The 15129-nt window shown below is 38.4% G+C and overlaps 1 protein-coding gene across 1 annotated transcript; it reads right to left on the reverse strand.

Moving 5' to 3' along the window:
* Positions 1 to 13132: 13132 nt before the first annotated feature.
* LOC116782030 lies at positions 13133 to 14929 on the reverse strand. The gene is given in 4 exon segments (XM_032678051.1): positions 13133 to 14309; positions 14311 to 14441; positions 14444 to 14672; positions 14717 to 14929. Coding segments are annotated over 4 exon segments (699 nt in total). The 3' UTR covers positions 13133 to 14183.
* Positions 14930 to 15129: the final 200 nt, after the last annotated feature.

A 15129-nucleotide genomic window follows, 5' to 3' on the forward strand; every position in this document is an offset into this window, starting at 1 on the left:
CAGCTCCCATGGACTTAAGTGGAAAAAACTTTAACAGCAGGCACCTGCAATTGTTTTCTTGAGGACCATGCTACTCACCAGGTGTCCTCTCAGTTCTCCTCCCCTCACACATTCCCCACATTGCTCCACTTTTTATATAGATCTGGTTCTTTTCATCCTCTATTTCACTGGCTCATCAGAAAATCCCAAGCTAAGAATAATATTGCTCCTGTTTTTCCCTCAGGAATATCCAACACCCAAATCCAACACTAGATAGTTGCCATCTTTCAGATGATTAAAGAGTTTATTATAAACAAAAGATTTAAAAGCAACAAGCAAGAACAAAAAACTACAGCACCAGCTACATGATATGATTTTAGTCTTAAAAACAACTACAGAAAAAATAGGATCCAGGATCTGTTTTGTTAGTCCAAAGGCCAGTAAAGAATGAACTCAGACAGAACTGGTGAACCCAATTAATTTAACTAAGTTTTGTATCATGTGTCTTTGAGGCAGAAGCCATTTTTCCGCAAATCACTGACAGAACCTTGTATTGTGTGTTGAATTGCAAATTCAGACACCGTTGTCCTACAGCCATTTCTGTTTTATGGCTGTGTCTGCACCCTACCCTGAAGGTAGGGATTAACTGTTTTGGAAGACAACATAAGAACCTGAAAGAGCACAGACGTGTGAACAAAAGGACTGGGATTCACTTTGCTGAACCTAACTTCCTGCACTTTGTTTTAGAATAAAGGGAGAGACAGACGTGGGCACTGGACATAGAAAATGAAACAAATCGTCCTTTGCAATTACCTCACTCAATGAATTACTATGCAAAATTAGACAAACTACCTCAGACTAGATGTTAATTTCTTGTCTGAACAGCTGGGCATGGATGAGAAAAGTCTTCTTGACTGTCTACCCTGTAAGGCCCTTGTGCCTGTGGATGAGCAACAGAGACTAAGGGGTGTAGGAAACAGGAGAGCTGGAGTCCACCCAAAGCCAAGGAAATGCAGCAACCTTGGTCCAGTCACAAGGCTCTGGCACTCCTGCCAGTGAAACACTCACAGGGAAGGTCTGCTCTGCCACTCCTAGACACACGTGTTGCAGCGTTATTAGCTACTAGACAATCCTGCAGTCTATGCTTCAGAGTTTATTAATCTCATAATTAAGTTCTCATAAGTACCCTTGAGTTAATTTGGAAGAGCACATGCACGTGATGAGAGAAAGAGAATTACTTAGAAGAGTAAATACAGGAGTATCATTAAAAAGGCAAAGCACTCCACAATCACAACTGTAGTAATCTTACAGTAATATCAGGTATTTTCTCAAAGTGTAATTCAGTGGTGCAGGACTTTGGCATACAACAAAATACTGTGCAGTATGTAATAATCCATTATAATCCATGTGGTTTATAGTATCTAAGGGTACCTGCCACAAACAGAGACTATGGAAACCAAAATTCAATGTAAATACAAAATTACTTTTCATATTTAAGCAGGGACAAATCCATTAAATGAAGCTCAGTACAAATCACAGTAAGACTGAACTAAGAGAGCTTCTCATCATTTCAAAGAACAGAATCACTACTTAATCTCTGTATCATAAAAAAGGTTTTAGTTTCACACACTTCATCTTTTCAAGGAATCAGCCAGTTATCACCAACAGAACATCAAGCTTTGCAAGTTTGATCTTAACCGTACAAAAGAAATATATGCACTAAAATACCTGCTTTTTGACCAAAGTGGGGAGGAAAATTACAATCTGATCCCGTGTATCATTTTAGTTCACATTATTTTGCATCACAGTTGAAGTTGCAGGACCATTACTAATTCTGTCACAGAAAGAAGAGTCACTGCAGAACTTTTCAGAAGCTTGGAGGGAAAATAAGGGTCACTCATTTCAAGCTCTAGAAAATACACAATTTCCAAAAAGCTTGTTTTATTTGTATTTTTATAACTAGAATATTAGTCATACAGCATAAAACATTACAACAACTGGAAATTAAACAGTATATCAAGTAAACAGATGCAGAATTTTCTTAATGTTAGCAAACGGATTTTCAATGTAATCTGCAAGACACTTAGCTTGCTCTGCCTTGGGAATCCTACCCATCAATCCCAGGAAAAGAGGTAGTTACAGAAACTCTTTGAAAATCACTGGAAAATTAGTTAGACTTTCTGTTGCAGGTTGACAGTGAAGCAGAATCAAGAACAGTGTTGTCTTCTCCCCTAGATGCTTTTCACAGTTCAAAGACTGAGAATATCCTGTCATTTTTATTTCTTTGGGAACAATTCTTCAGCAGATTTCTAAAATGTTACATCCCAGGTAGCAGAGTGCAGGACTCAATTTAACCCATTTTGGGATTTATTTCCGAGCCCCAGTTGCTTCACTTACCAGTCTCTAGTTTCTCACTAGAGAAAGACTTTGAGAAGAGGGACAGAAGAATACTAAATATTTTGTCCATTCAATTATCAAAGGTTTATAAAGAACAAAGAATTTCCCTAGTTTACCTAAATTAAATAAGGACAAGGCTGAGAAAAATTTTTAAATGGCAGTAACAAAATTCAAAATGTTATCAGTGTCATATTTTCAACTCCACATCTTTGTTTCTTGTAGAGGCATTTTTATCATCCCCCTAATGAAAATAACCCAAAATTTCCTGTAGAACATAAAACCATGTATGAAATGGCTGCAGAGAGAATTTCCTCCCCCAAAAAACATAACAGGGTCTTATGACACCAGATATGACACCATAAATGTCATAACCATGTACCTAGGCTACATGAAACTGGTTGGCTCTAGAAGTTAAAAGAAAACTATTCAAAACTTCCTGAGATCATCTGATATTTGGAAATGGGCTCTGCAGTTTTCCTCTGCCTGAAAAGCAAACACCTCTGCGCAAGACTATATTCAAAAGCTACTGATTATCCTACAAGAATTAGACCTCAACCAAATGGAAAATAATGAGGTTTGTTTCACTCCCATGTGGAATCTAGTTAAGTTTGCCAAGAAAACAAGGTTGCTGAAAAAAAAAAGAGAACAATAGTTTGTGTTCATCTAGCCCCTCATCTAGCCTCTAAAAAGTAATTTTGCTAACTCTCTGGGATAGAATAAAGAACAAAAATAGAGATACAATGACTAATAAACTAGTATATATCACTGTATTTATACTAAAGCACAATAACTGTTAAAACAATTTCATTTCTGCAAGGTGAAAACACATAAGAAGGAAGAAAATCTTCAATCCATGGTGGACAGTTACTTTGGTTCACTCTTTCATCTTTTAAATAGCTTCTCTTTGCCTTAAGAGATTTTTTTTTTTTTAAATCCTGTTATTTCTTATGCAGATGCTTCTCATAAAAGTACTCAGATTTGAATGCTAAACTACCTTCTGTGCCAGACAACTGCTTTTATAATAACAAGAATTATTTTTTTGTGGTCATTTTGATTTTTTTTTTTAAAAAAAAACCTAATCATTGAGTCTTCTATTTACTGAACAGACAGAATATATTCTGCTTTTAACATCTAGGCATTTTTCTCCTATGATATATAGAAACAATTATTCTCTGCTCAGCAGGTACCAAACAGCATTAGTCCATGGCTAGCCAGTCTATTTTATGTATCAAGCAAACCCTGGAAATCTTCTTTTATTTCTTATAAAGGAGCTTTCAAAAAGAAAAAAAAGAACTGTACGAAAGGTTAAAGAACCTTACCAGCCCTGAACCATTTTAACTTCTCAGTTTAATTTCCAAGGTAACTTCTCTTAATCCCCTTTTTTACTGTAAACATCATGCAACCTGAGGGCTTTCAGCCAGGTCACAAAACAACTAGATGTAATGAACCAAATAAAGCAAATGATTGGGAAAAGCTACAATGGATTTACTGAGGGCAAATCATGCCAACTAACCTGATCAGCTTCTACAATAAAATAACCTCTTCTGTTGACATAGGGAGAACAGCAGGATGTTGTTTACCTGGACTTCTGTAAAGCATTCAACACTGTTTCCCACGGCCTTCTCCTGGACACACTGGCAAGATACAGACAGGATGGGCTATCAGCAAGATGGGTAGAAAACAGGCTCGCAGGTCAGACTCAGGGTGGTGATCATAGGTTTTTACTTAGGCTGGCAGCCTGTCACAAGTCATCCCTCAGAGATAAATACAGGGCCCCATGCTGTTCTACATCTTCACAAATCACTGGGATGATGGGATTGAAAGTACCCTCACCAAGTCTGCTGATGACACATCAGCAGGGAAAGCCATCCTACGGAGAGACCTGGACAGGCTGGAAAAGCGGAGTAGCAAGAACAGTATGACATAGACAAGTGCAAGGTCCTGCACCTGGGACAACACAACCAAAGAGCCCAGCACAGGATCTGTACGGCTGGGGAGTAGCTGTGCTCAAAGGGACATGAGGGTCTTGGTGAACAAGCCAAACACGAGTCAGGAGTGTGCCACTGCAGCAATGAAGGTAAATCAAATCCTGGGCTGTATCCACACGGGCATTACTAGCAGAGATAAGGAAATGACCATTCCACTCTACTCAACATTTCCCAGGCCACACCTGGAATACCATGCCCAGTTCCCATCCCCGCAATTCAAGAAAGATGCAGACAAAGCAGAGATGGTCCAAAGAAGGGCCACAAAAGTGACCAAAGGGCTATAGAACATGCCCTTTGAGGAAAGACAGAAGGAGTTAAACCTTTTCTCCCCGGAGAAGAGAAGGCTCAGAGACGACCTCACAACAGTATTCAAGTACTTAATGGGCAGCTACAACGCCGATGGAGTCTCTCTCTTCAAAGGAAGCCACCTGGAGAAGTCAAGGGAAAAAGGGAACAAGCTGCACCAGAAGTGGTTTCATCTCAGCATAAAAATAGCCTTTTTTTACAGCGAGAACTATCATTCACAGCAACAACCTCCTCAGTGATGTGGTAGCAATCCCATCACTGGAGGTTTTCAAGATGAGATTAGACAGGATGCTAGATAATTTCATCTAGGCTCCCACTCCCAGGAAAATTTGGACCCGATCATCTTTAGGGTCCTTTTCAACCTGAGCTGTTTTATGATTTTGTGACTGTAATTTATGAAAGTAAATACAAAAATTTTTGTAGCTACTCTAGCTTTATTCTCCCTTTTTCCCTCAAGAGGATGTTGAAATCAGTGGGGCCATTCTAACCATTCCTTGGCAGGTTTAAGGTTTAGACTGTTGTCCCATGCCACTAGCTCCTTTCACCTTCATTTTAACTTCTTAAAAGAGTCAAGAACAACATTCCACATCACAGGCCATTTTCAACCACCCAAAGTTTTCCCTTGGGTAACAGAGGCGTTATGGCAACCGAGTTTCCAAGGCTCTGTGAGGCTCGTGGTAGCCTACCTTCAGAGATGCAATGATCTCATGTTTCTTAAATTTCTCTGCCTGAAGGAACTGAGACTAAAAACAAATCTATGAAACAAACCAATGTGACTGAAATAGAGCAGAATGACATACTTTATCTAAGCTATTTTTAGAGATATGTATTAAAACCTTCAATTCTGGTTAAAAATATTTTTCTTTCACATTTTCCCCTTTTTCTTTAGCACTTGCAAGTTGTTGCTATCCTCTTTCTTCCAAAGCAATTTACATCCAAGTGAATTAAAGAAATGAGATGTTATTTCTCACAAGCATTCTCATCCTAGAAATAAAACAAACAAGATACAGAACTATTTCACTATGAAAGCAGTCCACATTGTTTCTAGATAATGCATTAGCACACAAAGCTTATATAAATGTTTCATTTACTGAAGTAGAAATACATCTAGCATGGCAAATAATACAGTCTTAATAAAAAGCTGTTAACAAAAGAAGGCTGGCCAAGTAAGATGCACATCATCTTTGATCCCTGAAGCAGAAGAAATCTGAGAACAGCCAGCATGCCTAACAAGCACAGTCTTCTGAGTCTCATTTGCCAAACTTCACCAAGCAGCCTGGCTAGGGAAAAAAAAAAAAAAAAAAAAGACTTTTCCTACTCACAACTCACTACATCCACTGCCTGTGTCCTACTCCTCCTCCACACCCATGGTACAATGGCTGTGTGAGCCCCAGGGGGGCAAAAGGAACAGCTGGGGAGACATTGGCAAGATAGGTTGTGCAAAGCATGGGAAAACATCACCTTACTTTCATCCTGCTAAAGCTAAACAGAGTAACAGCAACTTTATAATATATATTCATCAACACTCACGCCTGTTCCTCTCCATGAAAATCTTTAGTAATGGGCAGTGGATTTATATGATCTGAAGAGAAACCAGAGTATCCCAGGAAGTGTGGGATGTGGATGTGGCACTCAGGGATATGGTTGGACTCAATGATCTTAGAGGTTTTTCCCAGCCTTAACGATTCCATGATTGTATTCTACATTGCCATTATATACTATATATACATACTATGTGTTGGTTCTAAATTTTTAACTGTACAAAAAAGCTTACTCATGGGGAAAATAGTCTTAAACTCTGCGGTTTGACACATATTCCACATACTTATCCTATTCAGTTAAGGCAAGATTCTCCTTGAATCTTGGATACAAAAGGCATGTCCACAACTGAAAATCATAATTTCTCAAAATGCACTCCTTATAAATACAATATACAGTTTTAATATAATCCCTGCTATGGAAGTTTACCATGAGATTCACTAAATCACAGTTCTGAAACCCTTATTAACACCGGATTCTTCTTAAAATGCACACTCTGTTATATACATTCTGTAAACTCCCTGGACAAAGCATTAAAAAGTTTAACTTTACAGAGTCTCAGGTATTTTATAATAAAAAAGAAATACGACATATAAAGAACAGAATAAATTCCATTAACTACATTAGCAAAAGGTGTCTTTTTTCTATGTAAACCTGATTTTATATTTTCAAGATGTACAGTTTGTCTTTCATCCTGAAATATGAAGGTTCATGACCTTCATGAATTACTTTTTTCCTAACTTTCTACATTTTGAAACAAAATCTAGGGGAGTTTCAACAAAATTCCAGAAAACAATAATGAAAATGCAAATTTACAAAACTGAAATTCATGTTTTATATGTATTTTGTATTAATAAATAAATCGAATTTCTTTGATTTAATTATTCTTAATAAATAAATCACATTTCTTATGTGTGACAACAAATCTCTTACCCGTTTGTGGTTATATGGCTTGGTTTTGTTGTAAAACAAGGGACTACTACTCCTTTTTCTTTCTACAGTTATCATTAAATAGCGGTCTCCAAGCAATGTTTGCTTAAGTGTCTCTAATACAGTTAAGAAAGAACTCTTCCTTTAATCTTAAGAGGGCAAGAAAACTGCAAAAATAACAAACCACAAATTTTTTAATACAGTGTTATATAAACTTTTACATAATTCACCACACTGCTGAATAGAAAATGTTATGTGAAAGGGATCATCACTTTCAATAGATTATGATCAGACTTTCCACACAGCAAACCATCCTAACTGAGTTGTCCTGAAAAACATGCTTCAGATATCATTAAGCCTGAACCAGAAAACAGATGCTTAAAAATAACTTTTGCACTTCTAACCTTTTAGACTGCACCATTCAATTATGCATGCTTTTCTGAATATCAGTCTGAAAATAAAATAGTGCTCTAAGTATTGCCCAGAAGGAAAAAAAGAAGGCAGAAAATTACACAGCCTGCAGGCATAAAGAGGATGTGGCTCTCATAAGGCTGGAACCCGGCGCCGCCTGGCAACGCAGCAGGAGATCACGTGCATTAGAAAAGAGTTGCATGATGGACAATAGTAAAGTGAGAGTTAAATGTTACAAAATCACTTTTTCCAGTCATCCTCAGACAAAATAAACATATCAAGAGGGAAACCGAAAGCAAAATAGGACACTGCTAATGGAATTGAAGTGGTCTTTATTTCTAGTTTTCAAAATAAACAAGCGCAGAAGTGGGAGATTTCCAAAACAGTGAGCAGCTGGAGGACAACCAGAAAGCAGTGATACGATTGATCAAAACCTCTGCAAAACATATTTACTAAGGTAACAGGAACACAATTCCATATCCTACAGCAATATTCAGAATAGATGGGGAAGAGGAAGGTTTCTTAAAGCTTTTTTAAATGACTGCCATCGCATAATGAGAAACATTCAACTGCAAATGAACAATCATTTAGGATGTATAAAGAAAATAACCAAAAGATTTTTCTCTCTTACAACATTAGAATACAAGAGAGATCTTAGTGCTGACATAAGCACGGAGATAGATGTCAACATCAATGCAACTTTGTCATTGTTAAACCAAATTTCAAGTGGGCATTGATAGGGCTTAAGAGAGGAATTAAACAAGTTGGGCACAGTTCCACTGATAAGAAAGAGGTAAGCCTTCAGTATATAGGCAACCCTAGCATCAAATATCATATATTTTCTGTGTCAGTCCACAAAACCAGGCTGTATATAGAAGCTACTGAAAGCAGTTTGGAGAACCTACAGGACCGCTGACCGAACTACAGAAATGAGAAGATTTTCAGAGCACACAAAAGTGCTTTTCAGAAAGGATGAATCTCTTTGATTCAATTTAAGGATGCAAGTATTTCAACCACTGTTTGTTCATAACCCTAAAATCCTACTTTAGAGAATCTCTTTCTCTGTGACACTAAACAGTGAGGAGTCACTACACCATCAGCCATCTCATTGCAGGGGGTGGGGAGGTGCTACCCAGCAGACATCACACTGAAAGACAAAGTAGCCTCCACATTTAGATCTTACTCATAAGTATTTATGTTACAGGAGTCACTGTACATGCCCCACATGGAAAGTCTCCCTCTTGCATCTGCAACGCAAGTTTCAGTTCTGTACATGTCAGAGTTTTCTACTGGTGATGTTCAATTTCTTGGGTTCAGTACAGTAAATAAATACTGAAGATGCACAGATGTACAGAGGTGTAAAGAAAAAAAGATTACGAGGGTATCACCCCATGCAGGACATGCCTACCTCAAATAGAAAACAAAAAACAACATCTCCCACACCAAAGCCCTAAAAAAAGTCATCCTTAACAGGTATCTTCAGCATTGTCTACACCAAGAGTTTCTGCTGTGCAAGAAGGTACATGCTCAAACTTGATCAGTGCATATATGTTGATGGCATTTTTTTAAGCATGTCTCTAGGAATGCAAAAACCCCTAACACAAGAAGACAAAACATGCAGCCCATGTCTCATCACTTACAGGTATGAATGTTTGTTCTGGTTTCTGAATGTTTTTTTAATTTGGTTTTTTTGGGGGTTTGGTTGTTTTGTTTTGTTTTGGGGGTGGTGGTGTTTTTTTCCCCTAGTTTGATTTTGTTTGAAACCGACAATGCCAGTGTATTTTCAAATAATTTTAAAGGACAGGGACCTGTACGGAATGCCTAACAAAAGCACTGACGTAATACAGCAAAACTTCCTGAATGCCCACATTCACTGCCTGAATTCAGAAGCAAAAGGGGTACTGCCATCTTCTCTTGCCAAAGGCTGAAAATTACACATTCAGATTCCAGTAGAAGACTTGCAAGAGTTTAACAGAAATAATGATACCGTGTTCATCAAATGGCTGTCAGGTACAAAGGCTTTATATACTTCTTACTCCCACTATCTGAATGATGCTTTTAAGAGAGGAAAAAAAAGTAATTTACTTTGTATGGACTTTACAGTCCACAGGTTTTTTTTTCTTCTTCCCCCCATTCTCTTCCCTCCAGAAAAAAGAGATTGCATAAAGTAAAAAAGGGTCTCAGTTCTGGAGTTACTGGTCGCATTCTCCTTGTGCATTGGTAGAAATTTACCACAGTAGTAACTGCTTTTCATCAGCATCATATATGACTTGGTATCACTTCAAACTTGATAAATTTTAATGGTTTTGGTCTGTCATATGAAGTGACAGTAATGCTTCTGGAGATCAGTTTTCTTTGGATTTTTTTGTTTCATCCTTGCACTTTTCAACAGACAGCTTTCAAAAGTATTAAAAAATACATTAGGTAAAGCTTGAACTTGCTTATATAAGCAAATAAAAATATTCCTAATAAAGATTTGGTTCTCTTTTAACTTACTACCTGAAGAATAATTATCTAAATAACCTCACAAAATGCTTCCGAGCATGTAAGCAAAAAACACGCAGTCTCTCTTTGAACATAATCTCTTGACTATTTACAACTCTTATGGTTACTCTCTTTCATGTTATATTAAATTCAGATTAACAACCCAGGCATCTCAACAAACCTCTTCTAATCACACTATGGCTTGTTGAAGCTGCTAAATGCCTTAAAAAACCATACATAAAAACTAACAAAAGTATGAAGAGGAGCAACAAATCCAAATTCCTAGAGCGAAAAAACCCCTAATTATAAGTAATAAGTGATTAGATAATAAGGTAGGCAACACAAGATCATCACCACAACAGCCTCTGTATTCATGTTTCAAGAAAAACCGTCATTGCAAAAAGAGCATTGCAGTGCTCTTGAAAGTCATTTTTCTCTTAATACATCTGATTCCACTATTTTGCTCAGGTTTAATTCTGTTGCATTAGTGTGCTGTACAGTGAACAGCCAAGCCATATGAATTTCCCACAGAATCCAAAACTGCAAGACAGACTTTTTTTGACAGTCACATTTCATCTCATATGTGTTTTCAACTCTGTCTTATTATGGAGACATAACTGGTGAGTTTCAAGCTCTGTTACACAGATTCGCTTTTTGAAATGCAACATACGGTGAATAACCACCATATAAACACACCCTTAGAAGTGGTCATGAGGTGATGAAAGTTGCCCCAAATCTGTCGTGCAGGTGGCAAACATAGATCCAATTGGGAACTCCTACTTCAGGAAGCACAGAAGAACTGCTGCAAGGGAAACAGCATGATGTGTCCCTGGGAAGTCAGTTCCTTCTCAGCTGACCAGCTACAAGAGAGCCTGTGATAGACATAGTCCTTTGCAAGAGTCCCAGCTCCAGAGCTTTGTAGCAAATGATGGCACTACATGGCACTCATTCTATGAAGATTATTTTTTATATATAAAAAAGAAATATATATAAAGAAAGATTGGTCAAACTTGAATCATTACATTGTCTATCAATATTTCTTCTTATTGGAAAAGTAAAAATGATAGCGCTGAACTCTGAGGATGAAGCTTGTTACTAACAAAAAAGGAACAAATAACAAAAAGTCTACATTTGGAAACAAAGGAGGGATAGCTAATTCAACTTCCGTCAATACGAGACTATTGCCATCTAAGCAATAGTCAGCATTTATAAAGTTTCAAGCAGACTGGATAACCATTATCTTCACTGACTTCCTTATTTTTGAGACTAGTTTTGAGTAAGGGCAATGAAAGAGAGAGAAATCTGGATGGAGTTTCAAATACCCTTGTCCAACAAAGGTAAAGAATAGTCCCTGCCTGATAGGACAGAAAGCATCATCTTACCTTTAGGTGTTTCCTACATTCATACACACACTTTAATTTCAAAATATAATTATTTTGCAAGAACCTAGCACAGCCTGGAGACTTAGACTTGCCACAAACTACAGAAAACTGCAAAGGCTTGAGGGAAACAAACTCAGTGATGGAGTCAAGCAAGACACCAGCATCCCATTGCATCACACTGCTTGGAGGCCCTGTTGTGCTTTTGTAAGAAAACAGGCTTAAAGAACAAGGGATGCAGCACCACCTGCACCAGACTCCCTGCAAGCTGGTTTAGCCTTGGTCTCGAAAGTTCATGATCTTTTCATAAGGTTCAAGTTTCATAACAGCATTCAGAGCTCAAAGAATATTTTGTCATTAGTAGCAAAGCTGGTGCCCCCTAAGTTCCTTCAAAATGATACTGAAATCTGTAGTTAGATTCATGTCTAGTAAGGACCTCACCTTGCTCCTTGCTTCTGGATCTTCTTAGAAGCTGAAGAAAAAACTTCCTGTCTTCGTTACTGTTACTTGCAGCTATACAGGAAGAAGAAGAAGAAATTGCAAGCCTCTATTTCTAGAGCAGGTGAACGGTATTTGCTTCTTCCTCAACAAAGATCAGATAATGATAATAAGAAGTTACATTAATATTTTTCCAGACTTCTGGTTTCTTTGGAGGATGGGGAAATTACACACTGCAGCTGCCCCATAAGCCCAAAAAAAACCACCCCAAGCCAACAACAACAAAAAAATTACCTCTGAAGGAAAAAAAAAAAAAATCATTGCCAAACGATCTGTAAGACTCCAATGCTACACAGAAAACAAAGTAGAACTCGAAAGGATCTCAAAATCTTTTCACCCTGAACTGGCCTACAAAACCTCCAGAGAACTCCAGATTTACTTCCAGAAGGATTCAAAGTCTGAGCAGTGGGCTGACTTCTGGCAGAAAAAGAAGCACCACTGCTTTAACTGTTCACTAGTGTCTTTATGAACAACTTCAATACAGATGTGTAAGTATATATAATATATATTAAACATTTTTGTTATTTTTTAATATATGAAAAACAAATGTATTTTTCTAAGGATAAAAGACCATAAAATAAACATTTCGGATTTGCAAGAGGATCGTGTGAATGTATTACCCAAAAGCTGTTCTCATCAAGTGAACATGCTTGCTTTCTTTTGGAAGTCCCAAGAGTTTTGCTTACAGAGCAAGTGAAGGAAAAAAAAAAAAGGATGATTGGATGATTCTTCACTGTTAAAACGTGGGTCTTTTTGCTGAAAGTGCACACACAAAAGATGATTTCCCTCTTCCTCTAATAACTAGCTGACGCTAAGAAAACTGCCAAAGCTTTCCACAGTATGTTACCAATATGTTCAAAATGCTGCTGTTAAGACATGCATTTTTTCTCTCTAACATTTTTTCATTTTATAGTATTGTACTCCCCAGCATACTGTGAAACAATCAAGCATCTTCACTTATTTTCCCTTTTATAGAAAGGGAGAATACACCCAATTGGTTGAGCATCAACCACAATCACAAAGGAAATTGATACTTAAACAACATTAATTTACATCTCTTGACATCTCACCCTATACTTTGTGAACTGTACACTCACCTTGTCGAAAACACATCTAGAATAAAAATATCTCATATCAGATGTAAATCATTCCAAAAACCTGAAGTTACACTACAGTCTTAAACACAGTGCAAATATACTCCTATTATACTCATCTCAGTTTCAGCCTCCACATATTAACCAGTGCAGTAGCACAGTGTAAATACAGGTATTCTCACCTCACCAGGTCTTCTTCATTCCTGTTCTTGTCTTTCATTAAGCAATACCAACCATGATGGAAGTAGTTCACCAAACAAAATTGCAAATAAGCTTAGCCTGCTGTTGGGTTCCAAAATATGATATCTGCAGAAAGAAATGTGAGTGGTCTCTGCAGAATGTCATGGGGAACAGAAGTTGGAAAAACCCCTTTTCACTGACCTCATCTCTGTGGACTCTTCCTGCCCTCTTCAAAGAAATGCCTTACATGATATTATCACATGTCCTGCCCCAGCCAGAGAATCCACATCCTAATCTCATCAGACTTCTGCATAAAACCCATTGTGTTCCCTCTTTTTGCATATATATTCCCTGTATCCCTTGCATTATGTATATCCAATACCTGTTCCCCCCTGTAAAATTCCCCAGATAAAGTGGGTTTTCCCTTATGATGTAGGTGCTAAGACCCAAAAGTTTGTAATTTAGGATTTCTCCTTTACCTCATCTCTGGAAAGTCCCCAATTTTAATACGATGCATATGTAAACCCCCTGCTGAACATGTAAACCCTAAACCTTTTATCTATGAAGCTATGAGTCCAATAAAGTATTCCAGTTTCTGCCTCCAAACTGGGATCATGTTAGTTATTTACTCACTATAGCCTGCTACTATTAAAATATATTCTTCATTGCATTTTCTAATTACCATCCCTCCCATCTTTCCCAGAGTCTTGACTGCTCATTTGAAGGCTGGCAGTTTCCAAACCATTGGAATGTTTTAGACCAAAGACTGTTACCACATATGATCAAGTATTTATACATAAATATCTCATTGAAAATATTTAGCAGTCTAATTTTTCACATATACTGATGAATAACATACTGTGCAAGAGAGAGCTGCAAATCCTTAAGATTTTTCTGCTGTTACTTTTTTTTTTTTCACAGAATCACAGAATCAATTAGGTTGGAAAAGACCTCTGAGATCATCAAGTCCAATCTATTACCTAACACCATCATGCCAACTAGACCATGGAACTGAGTGCCACATCCAGACTTTCCTTAAACACCTCTGGGGACAGTGACTGCAGCACCTCTGTGGACAGCCCATTCTAATGTCTAATCATCCTTTCTGTGAAGAAATTCTTCTTAAATGTCCTTCAACCTTAAACTTCCCCGGCACAGTTTAAGACAACGTCGTCTCATCCTATCACTGGTTGCCTGGGAGAAGAGGTTGCCCCCCACCTGGCTACAACCTCCTTTCAGGTAGCTGTAGAGAGCAGTAGGTCTCCCCTGAGTCTCCTCTTCTCCAGGCTAAACAACCCCAGCTCCTTCAGCCACTCCTCACAGAACTTGTGCTCCAGACCTTTCACCAGTTCCACTGCCCTTCTCTGGACTCGCTCCAGCACCTCCTTGTCCTTTCTGAATTGAGGGGCCCAGAACAAGACTCGAGGTGCAGCCCCACCAGTACTGAACATAGGGAAAGAATCACTTCCCTGGTCCTGCTGGCCACACTACTTCTGATACAATCCAGCATGACACTGTCCTTCTTGTCCACCTGGGCATACTGATGGCTCATGTTCAACCTGCTGTCGACCACCATTTCTCGCTGGGCCACATTCCAGTCACTCTGTCCCCAGCCTGTAGCACTGCACGGGGTTGCTGTGGCCCAACACTTGATTTTATTGAACTTCACACCACTGGTCTCAGCCCACCTGTCCAGCCTGTCCAGATCCCTCTGCTGAGCCTTCCTACCCTCTAGCAGACCCATGCTCCAACCTATCTTAGTGTCGTCCGCAAATTTGCTAATGGTACACTCGATCCCCTCATCCAGGTCATCAAAAAAGATATGAGAAAGGACTGGGCCCAACACTGATCCCTGGGAGACACCACTAGTGACTGGATCACAACTGGATGCAGCACCATTCACCACCACTCTCCGGGCCCAGCCATCCAGCCAGTTCTTAACCC

Source organism: Chiroxiphia lanceolata, chromosome 2, assembly GCF_009829145.1.
Source record: "Chiroxiphia lanceolata isolate bChiLan1 chromosome 2, bChiLan1.pri, whole genome shotgun sequence".
NCBI lineage: Eukaryota > Metazoa > Chordata > Aves > Passeriformes > Pipridae > Chiroxiphia > Chiroxiphia lanceolata.